Here is a 22204-nt window from a genome sequence, read left to right as displayed (position 1 = left end):
TTTAGTGAAAACAGACTCCAGTGAAAGGAACCAAGGCCAAGAGCCCATTTTAAAAAGACAGTTCTGTTTTATCCGGGACGAACACAGCCTAAAACCGTAAAACCTGACACAGGCAACAGAAGCAGAAATACCCAAATTGTGGGTCTGAGATCCTCCATTGTTGATTTGTTATCCACAGTGTCTCGCAAGGAGTTAAGTGTCTAAACCAATACAGATCATCTTCCTCTTGCCGAGTAGGAAAGGGAAGCCACAGAGAAATGACTTGCCCAAGGTCAGCCAGCTCCACAATTCAGTCTCTTTCCCCAACATAACACGGTGTCTGGGGGTGAGTCCAGAGACTGCGGGCTTTATCTTAGCTCTGCACTGACCTTCAAGGTGACCTTGGACAAATGGCATCTCATCCCTGGACTCCAGGCTTCGCAACCAAACTATAAATGTCCCTCCTCTGTGCAGACTTCCCTGACTTCCTCAGGAAGAATTAGTTGCTCCCACAATAGCCATGGTGGTGACCTTTGCAAGCATTGGCAACTCCCTACACACATACACACCCACACTCCATTTTCTGTGAGTCCTGGAAAGAGGCCTGTGAAGTGCCTGGAGGGTGAAGTGCTGGCCAGCTTTACCCTTGGCCTTCCCTCTGGCCACAGCAACAGTTTTGAGGAATCTACAATCACCTCAGACCTCGTCTTCAACTTTCTTTGCCAAGAAAGATCAGAGATTACAGTTAAAAGCCAAGTCCAGTCTGGCAGAATCACAACGTTGTTCTCTTGAAACCAATGGGAAGGAGGCGATCTCAGACACTTCGGGGTTTTGAAAGTACCACTTTGGGAATTATGAGAAATGTTCTGTGCACCCCGGTCATAAAAAGCTCATTACTCATGCAGACATTTCCCAAGAGGCTTACAGCTGTGGCATCTGGGCTGGCTGCACAGTTTGTTGGAGCACAGAGCCGACAAGCCCAAATCGAAGTTTCTTCCCTTCCTGCCAACGCATGGGGAGCAGTAAAAGCAGTACTAAGAGGGAGATGTGTAGCAAGACAGGGCCGCGGCAAGAAACGCGAGAGCTCAAATAAATAAGCTAATCTTAAGCCTTAAGGAACTGGAAAAAGAACAACAAATGAAACCAAAATCCACTGCCCATCTGCTAGTCACAGAGGAGAAGCCTGCGCCCTGGGCAGAGCCCCCACTCCCTCCACCTTGCCCTCAGCCAGCCCTCCGATAATTACCTGCCATTTTCCCCAAGGAAGACAGGAGGGCTGGGTCTGCTCTTCCCTCCTTGCTAGCATGTGAGGTGAGCAGCAGGGCGACGGGGCAGGCTCAGGAATCCATGCTCGGAATCCTATGACTTGGATGAACTTCTTACTACTACACAGTCCAGTGTATTCACCCAGGATTTTATGAGCATCGTCCATGCAGTCTATGCACTCAATTAATAATGACCCTGAGAAGCAGCTTAAACATGAAAACGTTAAAGAAAAAGGTAATGGGGAGAAGAAATCCGAGCAAGTAACTCCCAGAGCGTGTGTCAACGCTTATCCTTCTTCCTTCCGGGGGGTGAGGTGACTACAAAGCAAGGAGTCCCGCTGAGTCTTCAGTCCATACTCATTGTTTTAATTGAAGTAACACTAGTTTGCCTCATTTGTATGCATGAATCATACAAATCATACAACATTTGGGCCTCCCCTGGTGGCGCAGGTGGTTGAGCGCCACGCTGTGAAGCTGTCCGCAGCCTCTGCAGCGCGGGTTCGATCCCGGCTGGCCGGCGAGGGTCCCACATGGCGCAGCAGACCTCTCCTGTCGCGCCCGCTGCTCCCCTCAGCAGTGTCTTTGGTCCATCTGCCTGTTCTGTTCCCCACTCTGTCTCTGGTGAATCCTCTCACCCTCCCGCGCTTCTGGCCTGTACCCCGGTTCTTATATGCATAAATAAATAAGTAAATCTTAAAAAAAATAAAAGACACTGGTCAAGCACCAAAGACAGGCCAGGCACTGGGGACACAGCAGAAACAGCAGGCAGGACAGGTAATAAACAACCATTAAGAGTTCTCAGTCAGTGGTTCACAAAAGTGTGGACGACAGACCAGAAGCATCAGCATCACATGAAAATGCAGGTCCCAGCCCAGACCTACGAGCCAGACACTCTGGTCGGTGTGGGGGCTGCGGGGGCTGCTCCTTCTGCACTAAAGTCCTCCACGTGATTTCATTCATGCTCACGTTTATGGTGGACAGTGATAAAGACCGTAATGGACAGTGAGTGCAGGTTACTCTGGACAGGAGATCAGGGGTCTAAGAAGGTGACATCTGAACTGAGCTGAAGTGACAGAGGATGAGCCAGCAATGGGAAGAGCTGGAACAGAGTTTCAAACAGCAGGAACAGCCAGTGCTTAGGCCCTGGGGTGGGGAGGAGCTGGGCACACCTGAGGAAGAGCGAGGAGGCCAGTGCAGACTGTCAACCATGCAGACCCTCCGGAGCATCTCCTGGGAGGAAGAAGGTCTAGACGTCATCGAGCCATGAGCCGGGGGGCGTGGGGGCTGCCATGGAGCCCTGGCCAGTGTGCTCCAAAATGGAGGGAACGAGATTGAGCCCACCTACTAGTCTAGTGGAGAATTCAGTGAGTTACAAGGAAAAGCGAGAGGCGGTGCTCAAAAGGGAATCAACACAATCACGGACGTCGCCACCGGGGCCGGCCTCCCGCAGCGAGAAGCCAGCAGAGCACAGGCCTGCGCCACCTGGCCCCTGGCCAGCACCGCTGTCTGGGGCTGAATGAGACTGTGAGGATCCTTTAAAAGGGGTCGGGGGGTTTTCCAGAAAGGTCTGATGGTGGAACTCACGTTTCTACCCTACTGGTCAGTCAAGAGGATTCTTAGCTTTGTCAGGAGCTTGTGCTTTCCTCAGGCTGTGGACACTCTCCCCAGGTGTTGGAAGGCTAAGCCAGACTGTCACAGAACCGGGCCAGGTGCTGTCTGCACAGCCAGAGCCCATTTCAGCCCATCGCAGATGCCCCTTCCCAGGGGGCCTTGGAAGCAGGGGCCTCTCTGCCTCCAGGAGAGATGGAAGGGTAAGGGACGGAGAACCCAGAGGTGATACCATCTAGGGTGGCCCAGGAATTAGCCCCCAGAACTTCACGGCCTCAAGTGGAGCCGGCTCTCTCCAGAACCGGAGTCGGCCCTCGCCTGCACGAGACTTCGCACATCCTGAGCGCTCACAGCTGGACGGAGCCTGGAGCCTGCGGCCCAGCCCAGCAGAGAAGGGCCTGGAGCCACGCCACCCACGGAGCTCCTGCAGGGCTAAGATTAGACCCCGACCCCATCCACTGGGCCCAGATTCAGGAATCTTCTTCAAACCACTCCCCGGCTCAAGACCCAGCATTCCTGTTGGAGGGAATGTAAACGAGGCCGGCCCCGCGGAAACTGGTATTGTGGTTTCTCAAAACATTACAAATGGGTCTGCCATATGGCCCAGCAATCCCGCCGGTGGCTACCCGGACACAAGCACGGCAGCGCAAAGGCAAGAACGCGCCGCTGTGCCCACGGCAGCGCGACTCCCAACAGCCACGCTGAGGAGAGAGCCCCGGGGAGTAAAGACGAGGCGGTGGCGCACAATGGAAGGTGACCCCGTTGGGCAGAGAGAGGGTCTCTTGCGTTGCATGAGGACATGGGTGGAACTGGAGGGGCTGATGCTAAGGGGAAGAAGCCAGAAGGAGAAAGACAAATAGCAAATGCTTCCACTCATCTGCGGAACATAAAGACACAAAGCAAAGGAACAGACAAAATTAAACCAAAATAAACCCTTGAAATCCGACTGCAGAATTGAGGTGAGCAGAGGTGGGGTAGGGAGGGCGCCCGAAGGCCTGTGGGGGGAGGTTTGTGGGGCTTTGGGGGTGGGGCGGTGACTCACAGGCATTTGTGAAAGCATGACCTGCCCCTCTGGACACCCTGGCATGGCAGTCCACCGCCTCGCCCTCCCGCCCGCCCCCGCCACACAGACGGCAGAGAGAGGAAAGCGGATCTACCCGTGGCCCGCGCCCCCTCTAGGTGTCCACCCGAAACACGGGCCCCTGGAATAAAAGCCTCAGCGTGGCCTCCCGGGACCCCCGGCTGGACTCCTGCAGACTCTTCCCCTCGTCCCTCCTGTGCCTGCCAAGCAGGCCCGTCTACACCGTCTACACCGTCTACACCATCTACACCGTCTACACCGCAGGCACGCACGGGCGGCCACGGGCAGCAGGTGACGAGGCCTGGCCATGCTCACTGTCGTCAGCTCAGCGTGCCGTGAAGTCCTCGCCCCAGCGTCTCTGTCTCTGCCTCCGCTCCCCAGCCCCGGGGCGCCTCCCCGCTGCCCACGGGAAGGTCCCCTTCTGTCCCCCCAAGGCTCACTCGGGGCGTCCTGCCCATCTGCACAGCAGATTCCTCTTCCCCGGTCGCCCCAGCTGTACCTGGCGGGTCAGCTCTCAGCACCCCGCGCACCCGCGCACCCGCGGTCCTGACAGCAGGGACGAGCCTCTTCTTCCTCAGCTTCCCCGCTGGCCCCGGGGTCTGCCAGAGAGAGCTGCCCGCGCGACCCCGCAGGGGCCGGTGACTCCCCACCAGGCCCTGGGCTCCCGGGCAGTGCTGAGTCCCTACTCCCTGTCAACCCCCCACGCCCGCCCAGGCGGGGTGCGGCCCGGCGCAGCCCCCGTCCACAGACACAGCCCCGGGGCTCGCGCGTGCTGACACGGGACCTGACCGGGCAGCGGCTCCTGAGGCGGAGCCCACTCTCGTGCCCCTTGAATCCCGGGCACCCACTGCAGCCCCCGCGGCTTTTCTGCTGAGCCCACCGGCCCCTCAGGCGCCCCTGCCTGGGTGAGGAGGCGGGAAGCTCCTGCCGGGGAGGGGGATGCTAAACGTGGATTCACCACAGCGGCCGGGACGCCAGGGGCACTGAGCTCCTGTCCGAGGTCCCGTGCCCGGTGGCCCGGCCCGTCAGGCCTCATTTCGGTCCCTGCGCACCCCCCCCACCCCCGCCCTGCTCAGATGCAGGAACCAGATGACTTTCCTCTCCGCAGAGGGCGTGAAGCAGAGTCTGGCTTTTGTGCATCTCTGCACCGCTCCATGCACTCGCCCCCAGATGACCCCCCCACGGGACCCGCCGAGGATGCCAACTTCCTGCAGTTCCGGACCAGCGTCTGCCCCGCCCGACCTCCCCGGCCCTGGGGGACGTGCGAAGGCCGGGGAAGTATGCGGAGCTATAAATCAGCGCTGGCCGGGGTTCTGCAAACGCTTCAGCGACGGCAAGTCAGACGGCGCTGCCAGGCCCTGAGCCTGCCGCCGCCCCGGCCCCGCCCGCCGCTGTCCCCTGGGGCCCGTGGACGGGCTGCCCAGGCGGCGCCCCGCACCCGCTGTCCCCGGCTCCCCTCTGGCCCGGCTCCCACCAGCCAGCCCGGGGGGAATGGGAGGTCAGTCCTTGACATCCCGTCTGTGTCTGAGCCCTGGAGGGAAGGAATCCTGTGAATGTCCTTTCCCTGCCAGCCCCCAAGGAGATGGCGGGGACCCTGCCCCAAGCATGCGCCTCTGCTTCCAAAACAAACAGGAGCCCGGGCTGGCTGTGGGGCTCTGGGGGTGCCAACGACGCGTCATCCACCGAAGGGGCCCCTTGGAGTAGTTTAAGGAATGTGTCCCGTCTGGAGTGGATGCCTGGGAGCCAGAAGAGAAACCCTGATTCCAGGACATGGTCACCTCACCACAGCCTTCCCCTGGCGATCCCCAAAGGCCCTGGACAGCGGGGAAGGTCTCTAAGTTGACCTGACGCACGGTCGTCACAGCTCGCCCGCCGGCCCGCAGCTGCCACAGCAGTTCTACACTCGGGAGGGTCAGCGGCGCTGAGGGAGGGGGGAGACCACCGCCCCGGCCCCCGGGGCTCTCAGGAACCGGGAGCCTGGTCACCCTGGTCCACTCTCAGTGCCCAGCACCGTGGAGCCAGGAGGGGCGGGGCTCAGAGGGAGGATGAGAGACCGGGCGTGGGAATGCGGGACGGCACCCCTCCTGCTTGCCAGGGTCCAAAAGACACAGCCCATCCTCCCTTCCACGCACCCCTGCTCTCACCCTTCAGTCAGTCTATTCATTTGGCAACGCTCAGGAGGAGTCCGCATGCGGATGCCCTGGCTACGAGGGCAGTGCCGGAGTCCAGGGACAGCCCTGCCAGGACACCCACCGGCTGCCCCAGGCCAGACACCCCCAGCCCGTGTGTGCACGTGGGCCTGCTGGCCTCTGCCATGCACCTGGGGGAAACTGTGGCCTTTCTGCTTCCAAGCAGAGAACCAGCTGGCCTGCGGGGGAACTAAGTCCACTAGGTCCGGAGCCTCTCTCACGAGGGTGGGCCCACGGCTCACTGAAAGGCAATCCTGCTCACCTTCTCCCTCCCCCTCCAGGCTCCCCAGTGAAACCTCCCCACCTGGGATAAAAAGTCAACAAGCAGACACCAGGTGTGAGACCCTGTGCTTGGGCAGGACTGGTAAGAGGTGAAGCAAATAGAGCAGCTGCCCCTATGACATTAAGGGCACAGAGGCACTTGGGGGGATGGGGGGTTGGGGGACAGTGATTATTCAGGGAAAAGACTAAACTATCAGGCCCTCCCCAAATCTGTCACTAAGCCTCAGAACAACCCACAAGCTAAGTATTAAGTCATTGTGCAGAGGGGACACTCCGAGCAGTTAAAGCCCTGGGCCAGGCCACTGTGCAGAATGGGTCTGGAGCCCCCAGATGTGTGACTCTGAAGCCCTTGCTCTTCGCACAGCATTTACTACCTCCCTGGCCTAATCACCCCCTTTCTCCAGGTCCTTTGAGAAAATAAAGATTCCCCTTCCCCCATAGGAGCACATATTACAGCTTGGGCCAATCAGATAATCTCCACATGGGGGTATTGCCAACATTAAGTATGATCATGTGGTTCCCAATTTATCATTTTGATCAGCTTGATTGTATTCCTACATGCACACGCCATAAAACGAATACTCTGCACTCGTATGCTACGTTTTACTTCTTCATTTCATCTAAGTCATTCCAAACAGCACAAAAATCTCCCAAGTCACTGTTTCCCGCATCACATTGGGGGTGGGGGGCAAAGATGCCCCAGGACACCACCCCCACACGCAGATAAGAGCCCCCGAAGGTCCACAGAAATTGGCACTGGAGGAACAGAACTGATGTGAGCAGTTCTCAAGCAACTGTTTGAAAAGAAATCTACAAAGCGCCTGAAGACAAGCGAGAAGGTACAATCACATCCTCCATCTCAACCCCAGAACCTTCATGCTGCTTTGAGAAGCGCCAGAGAGCGCACCTTCCACGAACTGAAAATTCACAAGAGTGACCTGCTCTGCCAAATGGTCTGCTTGGCCCCAGGCCTGGTGTTTGAGGCTGTGCGCAACCTCGCAGGTAAGCGCAAGCGCGGCCCGCCAGCGGGCACTCTCAGGAGGCCGGGTCAGGGGCCCACCTAGGCCAGAACCCTCCAAAGCAAAGCTGAGTCACCCTGCTGCACGAAGTCCAGACGTCTTTCATCTTCTTCCAACAGCACTTGCTTTCCTGACACAACTGGCTAATTCCAGAAAGGAACACGATTCAAAGAAACAGAACCGGACCAAGGCACACAAAGTGAAAGCCAAGAAAAATGCAAAGGTCATTGAGAAAACTGCCGTGCTGGGCACTGGGCAGCGCCTGCCACGCAGAGGCAGCGGGAGCTGGGCGTGTTCCCCGGCAGTCCCCACCCAGCACCGAGGCCAGTCAGTGCGCCGGTCCCGCAGGCCGCTTCCCAAAGCCACAGGCCACTTCTCCAAGGGGGTGGAGAGGTTTCCTCACACAGAGAATCAGCCGGGTCCTGGCAGATGCCACCGAGTATGTGGATGAAACAGGCCGGGGGAGAAGGCGCATCGCTGAGCCATCGGATGAGAGGGAGTTTTTTTTTTTTTTTTTTTTTTTTTAGAGGCATGTTTATTTATTTATTTATTATATTTGTTTGTTTGTTTTGTTTATACATGCACTCGGTACAGTCAGAAGCGCGGGAGGGTGAAAGAATTCACCAGAGCCAGAGCGGGGAGCAGAGCAGGCAGAAGGACCGAAGGACACTGCTGAGGGGAGCAGCGGGCGGCGGGCGAGGTCTGCGCGCCATGTGGGACCCTCCTCCGGTGGCCGGGGAGCAGCCGGGGATCGAACCGGCGCCGCAGAGGCCGCGGGCAGCTTCGCAACCCAGCGCTCAACCGCTGCACCACCGGGGAGGCCCCGGATGAGAGGGAGTTAACAGAAAATCCAGACTGTCTGGACACGAGCATCGTCTTCCCTAAAGACTAAAGACCGAGAAGATTCGGTACAGTAGGACACTCTGGAATTGGAGGGGACCTGAGAAGTCATTTGGTCCAGGAAACTGAAGCCTTTTGTTCACATGTGGGCGACCTGTTTTGCAGATGGATGAAAAGCCATGAGCCCTTCTCAAAGTAACACAAATGGCATAAAATTAAACTCCCAGGATACGGGCCTCCCCGGCGGCACAAGGGGTTAAGACTCAACCTATGAAGCTGTCTGTAGCCACTGCAGCAGGAGTTCGATGCCTGGGCAGGGAGCAACCCCCACAGCGCAGCAGACCTCTCCTGACTTGCCCACTGCTCCCCTCTGCAGTGGGCTTCAGTAGATCCGCCTGTTCTGCTCCCACTCTGTCTCTGGGGAATCCTCTCACCCCCACACCTCTGGCCTGTACCCCAGCTCTTAGTATGCATAAATAAATCTTTAAAAAAAAATTAAACTCATGGGATTACAAAAGAAACCAATCATACTAAAAGACAGACATCAAAATATTTTTTAAAACAAACATGTGGGGCCTCCCTGGTGGCGCAGCGGTTGAGTGCTGGGTTGCGAGGCTGCCCTCAGCCTCTGCAGCACCGGTTCAATCCCCGGCCGCCGGCGAGGGTCCCACATGGCGCGCAGACCTCTCCTGCCGCCCGCTGCTCCCCTCAGCAGTGTACTTCGGTCCTTCTGCCTGCTCTGCTCCCCGCTCTGGCTCTGGTGAATTCTCTCACCCTCCCGCGCTTCTGACTGTACCCAGTGCTTGTGTAAATAAATAAATAAAATCTTTTAAAAAAACCAACATGTGATATAATAATATATGCGCTTCTTTATCAATGCATCAGATAACAAGATTGAGCAGCAGATCTAACATTTTTTGCCATTTTGGAGTGATAGTATGAATGAGCAATATTTCAAATAACATTTCAAGCTATAATAAGAACTTCAAAATAACCGCTACAGCTGTAACGTGATGTGTAAATAGCTGTATTTCTCTCGGGGATACCGTCACAGGTACTGCGAGGAATCCTTGGAGTTACTGTGTATATGATGGAAGGTTTGAGGTTCATCAGAAGGTCTGAGTTTCATCAGAATTGGGGAAGAAGTCATGAAAATGGATACCTTCGGTGCTAGCTACAAACCCTAGATGATGACCTCTGCCCTTCCTAGCCCTTCTTTTACTGAGGCCAAGGGACTTTCTTAACGTCACACCGCCAATAAACAGAAGACCTGGTATCAAAGTCCATTTTTATGGATGTCCTACCTGCTCCTTTGGCCACTACAGCACGCTGCTCAATTTAGGCTTTGAAAAACTTTCTTTTGGGCTTTTGGTTTTTGATTTTAAACAGAGACAATATATTCTCCCAATAAATTCACACCACATGGGAACTACAGCTAAAAAACCAAGTTTTTGCCTTTCTTTAAGTGCAGTCCTGAGTCTAAGAAGAGAGAGTTGGACCAGAGCCTGGGTAATTGCAGCGTGACCCTTGGACCCACATCATCGCATCACCTGGGAAGCTGGGGAGCAATGTGGGCCTCGGGCTCCACCCCAGACCTGCCGACTCAGACCTGCATCTCCCCAGGTGACTCACAGGCATATATATATACCCATTTGAGATGAGCTCTGACGACTCTGGAGTTTCTCCACTGCTGAGGTCTTCCTGACAGTAACCCTAACTCCTACTGCTAAAAAGTGGCAAAAGTTCAGCCGTCCACCCGCTAGAAGGCAGGCACTACTCCACGTGATTCCCAGGGGAAAGACTTAACCATAGCAGGATCACAGGACTAGGAGGTTGGAGTAAGAAAATTCATAATGAAATGATGATATTTGAAATAATGAAAATAATTTTAATGACTAACCCTTCTTAGCCCTCCCCAAAAGAAGCCAACCTCCACGCGAGACAATTTACACAGATTCTCCCAAATACCCTATAAATGTCTATCAAGTCCACACGGTCGAATTCCTCATGTAAGGCTATTATTTCCTTGTTGAGTTTTCAGCCAACTGATCTGCCCATTGACGAAGGAGGGTGTTAAAGTCCCCCGCTACTATTGTGTTGCTGCCAATATCTGTTTTCAGTTTTGTTAACAGTGGCCTTATATATTTTGATGCTCCTCTACTTGGTGTATATATGTTGTTGTGTCTTCCGGGTGAGCGGATCCCTTAATCATTACACTACCTTTTTTAGGTCTTACTACCTTTGTAGCTGAAAATATGGCTGCCCCTATATTTTTTGGAGTCCCATTTACTTGAAGGATTTACTTTGAGCCTATTTATCTGGAGCTCAAAGTCCTGGAAACAGCAGAAAGTTGGGTTTTGTCTTTTGACGACAAGCAGCCACCCTGTGAGTTCAATCCATTTGCATTTAGGGTGATTACTGATATTTAAGGATATGCTACTATTACTTTTTTCCTTCAGTTTTCTGGTTCGACTTCCTTGTTCAATTTTGGGTGGATTTTTTTCTCTTTGATTTAGATAGAACTTTCAACATTTCTTGAGGGTTTAGCCCTACAAGGTCCTGGGAAGGCCTTTATTTCTCCCTCACATCTGAAAAAGCCTTGCAGGATACAGTCCTCATAAATATTCTATAGAATTTGGTTCTGTTATCCCTGCTTACAGACGGGAAAACCGATTCAGAGAGGCTAAACTGCTCGCTCGCTGTTCCAGCCAATGACTGAGAAAGATGATGGAGGACGGGAAACTTGAGAGGGGGCTGCACACAAGAGTCTTCTCAAGGCCCGTTAGCAAGGACATAGGAGCAAACCCAACTGTGACCCCCTCCCCCCACCCCTCCATCCTGGATCCTTATTCCTCCCCTGGTCTACTTGGGCCCAATGCCCTCAGCCGTTAAAAAAAAAAAAAAAAAAAGTGTGATCTCAGCTTCCTGATTTTCTTTCTGGTCTCATCCTGAGAACATGGTTTTAAGTTACAAGCCATGTCAACCCCTGCCCCAACAGAAAAAAGAAAGAAAGAAAGAAAAAAGAAAAACCTGCAAGAAAATGCCACATCAGGGTTGAGGTTTCTGCGTGTTCTTATCCTATTTTATCCACTGAAACAAATGCCACATTGGACTGACTTCCCATTGTTTGGTTCCACAATTTAAACAAACCCAGGCTTTGCTGGCATCTTGAAGCAGTTGACTGTCGGCGCATGAAGGGCTGGGCTGGGAAAGTCCTGCAAGCCTGAAGGTGAGAAGGAACCATGCTCAGCTTTAGATTAAGATCTTGAAGAATTAGGCCTCCACCACATTTTCAGACTCAGAATCTTTTACAAGTCATCATCTCAAGACCCACGTAGCCTCCTTCTAGAGCCCTTCACAATTAACATTCATTGTGTGATACTCCATGTGGGCACCGGACAAGATATTTGTTTTCTTTGTTTCTTTGCTTTTATCTTTTTAAAAAGATTTATTTTCAATTATTTATGCATAGAAGAACTGAGGTAGAGGCCAGAGGTGTGGGGGTGAGAGGATTCACCAGAGACAGAGTGGGGAGCAGAACAGGCAGACTGACTGAAATACACTGCTGAGGGGAGCAGCGGGCAAGACAGGAGAGGTCTGCTGTGCCATGTGGGTCAGCTCCCTGGCCAGGGATCGAACTCATGCAGCAGTGGCTGCAGACAGCTTCATAGGGCTGAGACTTAACCCCTGTGCCACCAGGGAGGCCCTAGACAAGGTATTTGTACTTGTGGTCTGTGAGACAGGCATTGTCAACACCCGTTTTACAGTTGAGGTAAGCAAGACTCAGCTAGGAAGTAGCTAAACCAAGGTGAGAGTCCAGGGCTGTCTGACTTCCACTTTCCAGCCCTCTCCACTCCCAGCCTGCAGCCTCTCCAGCTCTGCTCTCTCGTGGTGCATCTCAGGAACCTAGCAGAAGCCACCTAGTATTTCAGCTGTTTGTTTTGTCTCTAATCTCCCTTCCTTGATAATACTCTGGAGAGAACCCTCTGGCCATTTCCAGGCTCCCTCAATACCTAGGCCCGAATCTGGCACCAACAACACTGGTAAACAATGGTTGAATAAATATTGGCCAGCTCTCAGGAAAAATAACTCAAGAGAAAGCCTCAAGCCAATACCACTCGTCTTCCAAAAGGATCCATATGTGTTCCTCTCTGCCCACTCAGGCACTTTGATCAATGAGAAAACTCCAAGCCAGGAGGGAGAGTAAAGATATTGCTTGTAATTTCACAAATGACTGGAAGAATTCCTGCAGTCCCTGGTGCAGCTCGGCTCTGGTAAAAGATTGCTTTCTTTACCACAAAACATTTCATGAGCATTAGCTATTGGTGGAGTCCCAAAATTTGCCACTCAGCCAAGTAAATAAGCAAAGCCAGAACTCAGAATGTCCACCCGGAGAAAAGACAAGCTGAGCCCCACAGGGAACAAACACAGAAGTGGAACCCATGGTAAGACCTGACCTGAGAAACAGGTCCGTTCCTGAGGCTCCTGACGTGGGGTCCAAATGACGGCGAGGCTCCCGAATGGGAGTCCAAATCCCAGTGCCCTGACCCCTCGTCTCCAGTCATCCCTTTCCCCAAAGCTCCAGCAACAGTACTATTAAGCCTGCACCCTCCCTGCTTCGGAAATGCCTTTTGATCAGCTCAGACCCCTTGGGTTTGTGTGTGTGATGTTGTATCCTAGGTAGGCAAGACTTCTACTCAGTAACTCTTTGCGCCTTGCCAGTAAACTCTGTCCATCTGGCTCTCCATCCCCGGAGAAGCTGGTCACCAGATCTTCCAAGGCTCCAGGATCTGGGGGACACATTCTGACCAGTCACAAGTCCCAGCGCCCTTGGGGAAGTTGCCTTAGTCCTGAGAAAGTCAAGATGCCAGTTTGCTTAATGACACAAGTGTTTCTTGGCTCACAGGCTGTCAGTCTCGGGTCGCGGTGCGCTCTGTCTGCGAGGGCCTCCAGTGATCCAGATTTCTATCTAGGTGTTTGTGGACACAGAACTGAGGCCAAATTTTGTTCCAGAAGGAGCAGCACGTAGAAACCAAAATAGAAAAGTGCAAAAGGAAACTCTGAGACACTGGGTCCCTGGGCGCCGGCCCTGCAGGAACAGGGCACAGTCTAATGTGGACAGGAGAGGGAAGCCTGCTTCCTCACCACTGCGTCCAAACCCGGGAAAAGTCAGCCACAGGAAAGGCGTCCGCTGGCTTCTAGAAAAAGTAAGGCCACTACCAAATCAGTTTGCCAGAAGGATTACACCTGCCTTGGATCCAGTTTCTAGGTTGAACCCTGACCAGTTTTCGGAGCAATACAGGCGATGAGGGAAAATGCTCAGCACCGCGACAAGAATGCCCAGGCAGGAATCCTACAGGCCGAACCACTCGGCCATTTCAATAAGCGAGTGGCAAGGAAAACTGGACAGTTTGAGATCCTGAAGAGACTTGTCGACCAAACGCCGTGGACACAGGGGCACAGCTAGTTTGGATCGGATGCAAATAACCCAAAGGGAGAAAAAGGCATTTAGGAGAGGACCCGGGAGAAGGAACACTCCTGGGATACTGAGTGATAAAAAACTGACGCTGCTGCTGGTTTTTGCACATTTGATGATGCTATGGTGATGGTTTTTTTTTTTTTTTGAAGAATCTCTATCTCAGGGAGACATAAATATTTAAGGATAAAATGAAATGTGTCTGGGATTTGCCTTAAATCAAGCCACTGAGAAATAAGTCCGAAAGGGAAAGACAATTACCGGATGATTTCACTCATGTGTGGAATATAAATAACCAGAGAGACGGGCCAAGGGACAAAAATAACTCTTGGACTCTGAGAAGTACGGAGGTGACAAGGGGGGACAGAGGGGCAGAGAGGCTCAGGGCGGGGGGTGGTGAGTGCAGGGCGTGCGCGCCTGGAGGGGCGAAGTCACGCTCCCCAAGTCAGATAGGCTTGGACACAGATGGCAAATCAGTAGCATCTGACATTAATTCCTTCACCCGCCGGGTGAGGGTGGCGAAGAGACAAGCTGAGGCCCACGCTCACACCCCCAGGCCGGGTGACCAGACCCGCCTCTGCTGTCGTCTAGGTTCGGGCTTCACGGAGCAGCGTTTTAATTGTGGAGAAAGGCGAGCCTTTTCACCAGGCTCCAGGACGGGCTCCGAGGGCCTTCAAGCGAGCCTTCGTTTCTTCACCCAGAGCCGGGATGCGTCTGTCAGCCGAATGGCAGGTTCTGGCCCCGCGGCCACAGAGAAGCCACCAGCAGAGGCAGGAATCGAACCTGCGAGGGCGTCTTTTTCTCAGATGGCTGGTCGCTGGTGCGGGAGAAGGGCGGGCCCAGCACCCGAGCAGACCCCTGCCCTCTCGCCCCCCAGCTGCCCTTCCTGTGACGAGGTGCACAAAGACCGTCAGGAGCAAACCGCCCGTCAGGACAGCCCGGTGCGGCTGACGCTTCTGGTGTTGATCACGTTGTCAGCCTCCGGTTCTCCTGACCCGGGGACATCTGATGGTGTCACTGTCCAGCTCTCACCCGGGCATCAGCGGGGCAGGACGAGTTTTCGTTTAAAGCAAACTGGCCGCGAGCGGCAGCGCGTGTGGTGCAGCCTGTGCCGTGAGCGCGGCTCCCTAGCCCGGGTGTGGTGCCCTCCCGAGCCCCCTCAGGTTCGAATCCCGGCTCAGGCCCTCGTCGCTGCACGACTCTGCGGGTCTCCACCTCTCTGTGCTCTGCGTCCGCCTGGAGCCAGGACAGTCACGGTCCCACCGCAGAGGGCGAGGGGTCGGCGTGTTCACTCGCGGCCCCTGCGCACGGCACCGGGCAAGCGTTCGCCATCACTGCTCTTGCTGCTGCTGCTCATTTTTGATCTCGATGAGGAGAAGACTGCCGTGGATTTGTCCTCCCCTCCCAGAACACTGCGGCTCCAGAGAGCTTGCCCAAGCCCTCCCGTCACGCAGCTCATGCCACGCTTCCTCCACAGACCAGACCAAAGCTCTGGAAACACAGTCTCCCTCCTCAGACCCCAGGCCCTGTCCCTCTTCCTCAACAGCTCCCCGCGCAGCAGCCTCTGGCCCGGCTGCCCTGCTCCCCGGGGAGAATGAGGCAGAGAGACTCCCCTTCTGGCCCTCCTTAGCCCCTGCCACACCGCCGCCTCTCACAATGCCCAGAAGGACCTCCGCACCTCAGGAAGCTGGGGTGGGGTGACGGGAAGTGAGAGAGAGCCGAGACTTATGAATGCATAATGCTGGACGTTTTGGAAACGGACGGGCCCCGTGCCAGCCCTCGCCGGGGATGCTAGATTGTATTCTTCTTACATAAAGGCCCATTATGAAGGCTCTGCAGCTCCCGTGTGACAGGTTTGGAGCCATAAAACTGCATGATGTCACAGGGACCGGAGCTGAATCGGTTTCCCAGCCGTGTCCTTATTCTCAAGGTCGCCGGGTCCTGGAAAGAGGTCTGAGGGCGGGTCTGAGGGGCGCCCTGGAGAGCCCTGCGGCCATTTCCGCCAGTTCCACAGAGGTAGAGCAGGCTGATCCCAGCCCCCCAGGACCCTCCTCCAGCCTGCAGGACTCCGACTGTCCTCACCTGTCACCTCAAGGTGTGCGCGCGCCCGCAGTCCCTCCGCGCACCCTGCCCACGACAACCGGGGAGAGCGGCGCTCGCCCAGCCGCAGCTCCCTGCGGGGCCCAGGGGGTGACCTCTTTTCTGCCAGATGAGCGGGGTGATGGGGGGATCAGGATGATGGGAGAGCTGGACCCCCACCCCACCTCTGCACTTACATGGCTTGTTGGAGTCCATGTTCCCTTCTCTGTAAAATAAAGAGGCTGAGGTGAAGGGTGGCAGACGCCCCTTCCAGTGACAATGGCTCTGCTGCTCGCTACAAGGAAGCGCCGAAGGAACGTGTGACTCTCTCCACCAAGGCTTCGGCCCATGCTCGACGGGGCGTGCACGCTCAGCAAGCTTGTCTGTCCTAAAAGTGTTACACGCCCTCTTCTTTTCCTCCTCTCTCTCTCTCTGCACGCGTGCGCACACGCACACACACACACACACACACACATGCCCCATCCTTGGGGAAACATGGGTTTCGGTGTGTCCAATTTTCCCTGCAGCTCTGACTTTTGCATGCACGCTATTTACATATCCAGGTAGAAATAAACATGCATCCGCAGGCGTGCACAGAAGACAGGACAGAGCAACCAGCTCAGCACTCCAGAGCGCTGAGAGGAGAGAGAGCACATCTCACCAATCAGGCCAGAATTCTCCACGCGCTGGGAGGACAGGAAGGGAATATTCAAACTTCAGTTCGTATGTATGTTATCGCCTCTTTTCAATTTTTTTCTATTTCTTATGGATGCTTTATGCTCATCAAGCCATATAACAAGATACGCATGTAACTTACAAACACGAATATAATGAGAATCCAGGTTCAAAAATATTTTGTAGAGGGGCACACGGTCAAAGACGCTTCTAGAGAATGATGGCGCTAGACCATCTTCTACAGCTAGAGACAAACACAAGGTTCAGGCCCAACCACAACCAAAGAGACCAGGGAGGATCTCGGGTAACCCTCCTCAAAGGCCACTGGCCAAGGGACACCAGATCTCCCCGGGGCATCGGCCACACCACGCTCTAGGTCCTCTGAGCCCTCAAGGCATAACCTGCGTGCAGAGGTCAATTTACCACATGTCCCCATCAGCAAGGCTCCCTTGGGCCTTGGTACCCACAGAAGCAATCCACTTTCTTTCCAGAACACATGGCCTTGGGCCTCTTTTTTTTTTTTTTTTAATTACAGGATCATCTGCTCTGATCACAGGTGAGAGGCACTGAAGAGAAAGCTCTGGTCCTTTCTAGATGTTCTCTCTGAAATTCATTTACCGCATTTGACCAGATGCATTTCCTACTGTCACAGAAAATATGAGCTTGATCTTGAAATGGATATATAATATATACAAGCAACTGGCCCATGGATGAACCAATAGCTAGATGAAAATAAAGAAAAGCAAATGGACTTTCTGGAGAGCTGTGAACGAGACAGCAAACCAAGCTCCCCCGGGGGGTTTCCCGGAGACACGGGCTGCCGAGTGAAAGGATTAGGTAGAAAGTAGCCACCCCACTTGTGTGTTGAATGGCAGCTGATGCCCCACTTGGGGGGACCTGCTGGGTGTGGACAACGCCTTCACCAGGGCACGATGGAGAGGAAACCTAAGAGGCCGAGCCACTCACCCACACACTGGTTGCCTTCATCCATCTGGTATCCAAAGCGGCATATGAGAGGCCTGGAAATCGTGGGGTAGTTTGAGGCTGAAGGTGAGAGCGGCGGGGCAGCTGCTGGGTACGGCCCTGAGTAGGGCGTTGAGTAGGAGGAGGAGCCGGCGGAGTAGGGCCCTCGATACACCGGGTTCGTTCGGGGAATGCATAGGTAACCGCCATTTTGGTTAACACACATCATGTCCCCCCGGCAGGCCTCAGGGATGGTCCGGCATTCATCGACATCTGGAAGCCACAGAAAGATGAGCATTAGTGTCCACACTGTGCACGGCACATATTTAAGCAGAGCCCTGCATCAAGAGGGCCAGGCAGGGCCCCAGGACACTCTGGGGGTCTGAGTCTGAGCATAGGATCTGCTCTTGAACACCAGCAGGTAATCCCAGCAGGTAACTTGGCCGCACCGAACCAAATTGACCCGTGTCACCCAAGCATCAGCCATTCAAATACCACCGTCACCATCCGGGCCATAGCCACCAAAACTTAATTCTTCTCTTTAGATGAACTCACATTTGAAACCCAAGTCAGAGTATTTCTTTAATCTTATATGATGACACCAAATGAAAAATACTATCAACTGGCATAAAAGAAAATCAAAATCAACAAAAAACTATGAGCCAGAGACACTTTTTGGGGGGTGGGGGGCGGGAGGGGAGGGATTGGGGTCAGAATGGGGGGTTTGCAATTGTATGGGGGAATATAAAAATAAAATTTATTATTTTAAAAAATAAATAAATAAATAAATATGCATAGGAAAAAAAAAAAGGTAACAAAATATGTATCTGTGGGCATGCGGTCTAAAGACATCTCAGATACTGTTCTGTGCCCAAACTACACTGTGGGAACATCAGGATGGAGCTAAGAACCATCCGCTTCTACTCTAAGTAACAGCTGGGCAGGGAAGAGTCGCCTGCAACAAGAAAGAAAGGCTGAGTCAAGAGCTAGTTGCTTGTTGAGAGAGCGGAGCTTGACTGTGAAGCCAGCTCGCACCATGCCAAGCTGGGCTCATTTCCAGCCAGGCCGGTGCTCTGCTTGTCAGACCTGGAGAGGAGAGGTCGGTTCCTTAGCAATCGGCCTTGCCAGAGTGTAGACAGGGGAGGCCTGTGTTCTTACCCTGCACGAGCAGCCCACCCGGTCCCATACACTGGGCCAGCTCACCAGCCTCAGGGTCTGCTCCATGTTGGACAGAGGCTCAGGAACATCTGCCTGAATCCTGACAGCTCACCCCAACCACCTCACGTGAGACCTCATGCCAGCTCTCACCTCGCGAGAGGGAAATACTGAGGCTCAGAAGACTCTGTTCTCTAGCAGTTAGCCTGAAATCATGGTTAAGTGGGGTAGGTCAGTCCCCAGCTGCCAGCGAGGGTCCCACATGGCGCGCAGACCTCTCCTGCCACACCCGCTGCTCCCCTCAGCAATGTATTTCGTCAGTCTGCCTGTTCTGCTCCCCACTCTAGCTCTGGTGAATTCTCTCCCCCTCCCGCGCTTCTGACTGTACCCAGTGCTTGTATAAATAAATAAATCTTTAAAAAAAAAATTAAAACTAGAACTGCCATGTGATCCATCAATTCCACTTCTGGGTTTTTACCTAAGAATATAAAAATATGAATTTAAGGGGTATACACGGTCTGTGTTTGTTGCAGCACTATTCATAACATCCAAGTCACGTGACCAACCCAAGTGCTGGACGACACGGCAGATGAATGGATTAAGAAGATGTGGTATAGATACACAATGGAATATTACTCAGCCATTAAAAATATGACACCTGCCGTTTTCAACAACATGGATGGATAAATCAAAAGCAAAAAAGACAAATATCAGACATTTTCATTCATTTGTGGAATATAAAGAAAAGCAAAATCAATCAAACGCAACAAAAACAAAAATAAATCCTTAGACTCTGCCATAAAAATGGGGGTGACCAGAGGGGAAGGGGAGGAGTAGTTTGGGGTGACCTGACATTTGTGGGTGTGGTATGAAATGTGTAGTTTCTGGAATGAGAACTCGTACACCTGAAACCTAGATGGTGTTGTAAAGTAACGCTATCTCCACAAAAACAAGCAAAAAACTGGTGGGCCAGAAACTAAGGCTGCTGCCCCTCTCCTCATCCTTGGCCCTCCTCACCCACCGCCACATCATAGGGCAAACTGAGATGTTCTATGGGGGCCGATGCCTCATCGCTCATCATTTTTTTGAGCAAAGTCTCCTCTCTGTTCTTAGTGGATATAAACTTAGGGAAGACCTAAAGCAAATATAGTTAAAAGCTAAACAAATCCCAGGGGGGCAGGCAGAGAACCCAGCTTATTCTTTTTATATACGTTATGTGCCACAACAAATTATGCTCCAAGAGTTCTTTCCACTCTGGTCTTCACTGATGCTGTTTCTTCCACTTAGAATGCCATTTCTCAGGATCCTACTCATCCCTCAAAACCCAATTCAAATGTAACCTCCCTGAAGACTTGCTTTATTGGCCCCAGACTGAAGGTGTCACTCTCTCCCCCACTTTTATAGGGCCCACTGCTTTCCCCCTGACTTGGCAATGATTTTATTCCACCCCATAGAGTTCACTTTGTCTTGGTGTAGCTCACCCATTAGATCGTGTGCTAGGAGAACAGCACCCCCACCTTACCCCAAAACATCTTCATCCTTATTCTTGGAACCTGTGACCCTGTTAAGTCACACGGCAAAGGGGAAGAAGGTAGCACGCGGGATTAAAGTTGCTAATTATCTGAGCTCAGGATGGGGAGATTATCTGGGTGGGCTCAGAGTGATCACAAGAATCCTTCAAAGTGGAAGAAGAAGAGGCAGAAGGCTGGCCAGAGAGATGCAACAGAAAAAGCCAAGTTTCACCCATGTGATGGCTGTAACTCATGGTGCTGGCTTTGAAGAGGAGGCCATGAGCCAAGGAATGAGGGCGGCCTCTAGAGACTGGCAAAGGCCCTCAGCAAGGAAACAGGCCTCAGAGCTAAAGCTGCAGGAAACTGGATTCTATGGAATGTACATGAGTGCAGGCACTGTGAAAAGCGGTATGGAAATTCCTCAAAATTTTAAAAATAGAACTGTATTAGGATCCAACAATTCCACCTCTGGGTATACAACCACGGGAAATGAAAACTAAATCTTGAAGAAATATCTGCATCCTCATGTTTCAGCTTTATTCACATTCGTCAAGATCTGGAAACATCCTAAGATGGATTATTATTATTATTATTCAATCAAGAGAAAGAAGGAAAGCCTGCCATTTATAGCAACTCTGAGAGACTGATGCGAAGTAAAAGAAGTCAGAGAAAGACAACTAGTGCATGACCTCACTTGTGGGAGGAATTTAATACGCTTGACCTTACAGAGAGCAGAACAGTGGTTACCAGGGTCAGGAGGGAGCGGAAATGGGGAGATGCTGGCCGAACAGCACAAGCTTCCAGTGAGAAGAAGACCAAGTCCTGGAGTCTAGCGCACGGCGTTGAGATTAGCGTTAACAATGCTGAACTGTGTGATGCTCCATGTGCTTCCCACAAAAAAGAAATAGTAACTATGTGGCGTGACAGAGGCACCAGCAGATGCTACCGTGGCGACCACGCTGCCTCACACATGTGCAGCAGACCAACGCTCAGCACGCCTTCCGCCCGCGCGCTGGTGTGTCTCAGTCATGTCTCAATTTTTAAAAAATGAAAGAAGCTGAACTCTGCCATCAAGGCCCACCAGCGAGGACATGGATTACTCCGAGGTCCTCCAGAGAGGGATCCATCGCTGCCAGCACCTTGACTTCAGCCTGGCCGATCCCTGAGGACCTTTGACCTTCAGACCTGTGAGATAATTAATTGGTGCTGCTGAAGTCATGACATGTGCGCCAGTCTGTTATGGCAATCACGGGACACACAGATGCCGAGCTCCCCGAGGAGAGAGGGATGGTGACTCATCTTTAACCCCTCACCCTTCTTAGTCGGGCGCTAGACACACAAAAAGGTGACCCAGGAAAGGATGTTGGTTTCCAGCATCCCGTGTCGCTCTTTCTTCCACGGTTAATACAGGCTTGACCGCGCGGGACCAAGGCGGAGGGAAGGGGCCCTGCAGGGAAGCGGTCACGAAAGCCCACCCCGAAGGGCCCGCGCAGCCTCGTACCTAGACACTGTCCCGACGCGCGGTCCAGGTCGAACCCGTTGGTGCACTGTTGCTGCGGGAAGAGGAGACAAGAAGCACGGTCGTGTTAGAGCCTTTTTCCACACTAAGAAAGAGCTGTAACTCTACCACAGAAATGCTGGGAAATGGAGGAAAGTAAAACAGGCGCGGGTCATACGAACGCCTCTGGTGTAGCCCCTATTCGTCCTTTTGTGTTTTGCGTGTTACAATCATTTTAAACTTGGTCCCATTTTCAAAGCTCCCTGCACCCCCGCTTCAAATCCGCCTTTTGTGGAGGATGGTGATCAGGAGGATGGTTATCTTTGAGCTCTAGTGACAAAGGGAATAACCCCATCTGATCCACCCCACCAGCAAGCCCCATGTTTTTCCCTTCTGGGAAGGGATCTGACTGCTTTTTAGGGCATTGTCTTTCTTTGGGTGCTATTTAACCTCACCCTGTCAGTGCCCCAGATGAGCTCTGTGCCCTCTGTGAATTCCTCTACACGATTCTGAGGTCTGTACATAAAAAGTTCCAGTGACAGTTTTTTAAGAACAGTAGAATTGCAGAAATTCCTTTGTGAACC

At 53.1% G+C, this 22204-nt stretch overlaps 1 protein-coding gene across 2 annotated transcripts in view; it reads right to left on the bottom strand.

Annotated features, from left to right (window-relative positions):
- The window catches only part of FBLN5 (fibulin 5), a 57871-nt gene extending 40171 nt beyond the window's left edge, over positions 1 to 17700 (bottom strand). For both annotated transcript variants that reach the window (XM_084241215.1, XM_084241216.1), the window contains exon 1: positions 17460 to 17700. In XM_084241215.1, coding sequence (XP_084097341.1) covers positions 17460 to 17685 — 226 coding nt within the window. In that variant the 5' untranslated portion in view covers positions 17686 to 17700. The remainder of the gene's footprint in view (positions 1 to 17459) is intronic.
- Between the last annotated feature and the right edge of the window lie 4504 nt (positions 17701 to 22204).

Source organism: Talpa europaea, assembly GCF_964194135.1.
Source record: "Talpa europaea genome assembly, chromosome: 8".
NCBI classification, from domain to species: Eukaryota; Metazoa; Chordata; class Mammalia; order Eulipotyphla; family Talpidae; genus Talpa; species Talpa europaea.
This window is presented reverse-complemented; position numbering and strand designations above follow the sequence as displayed.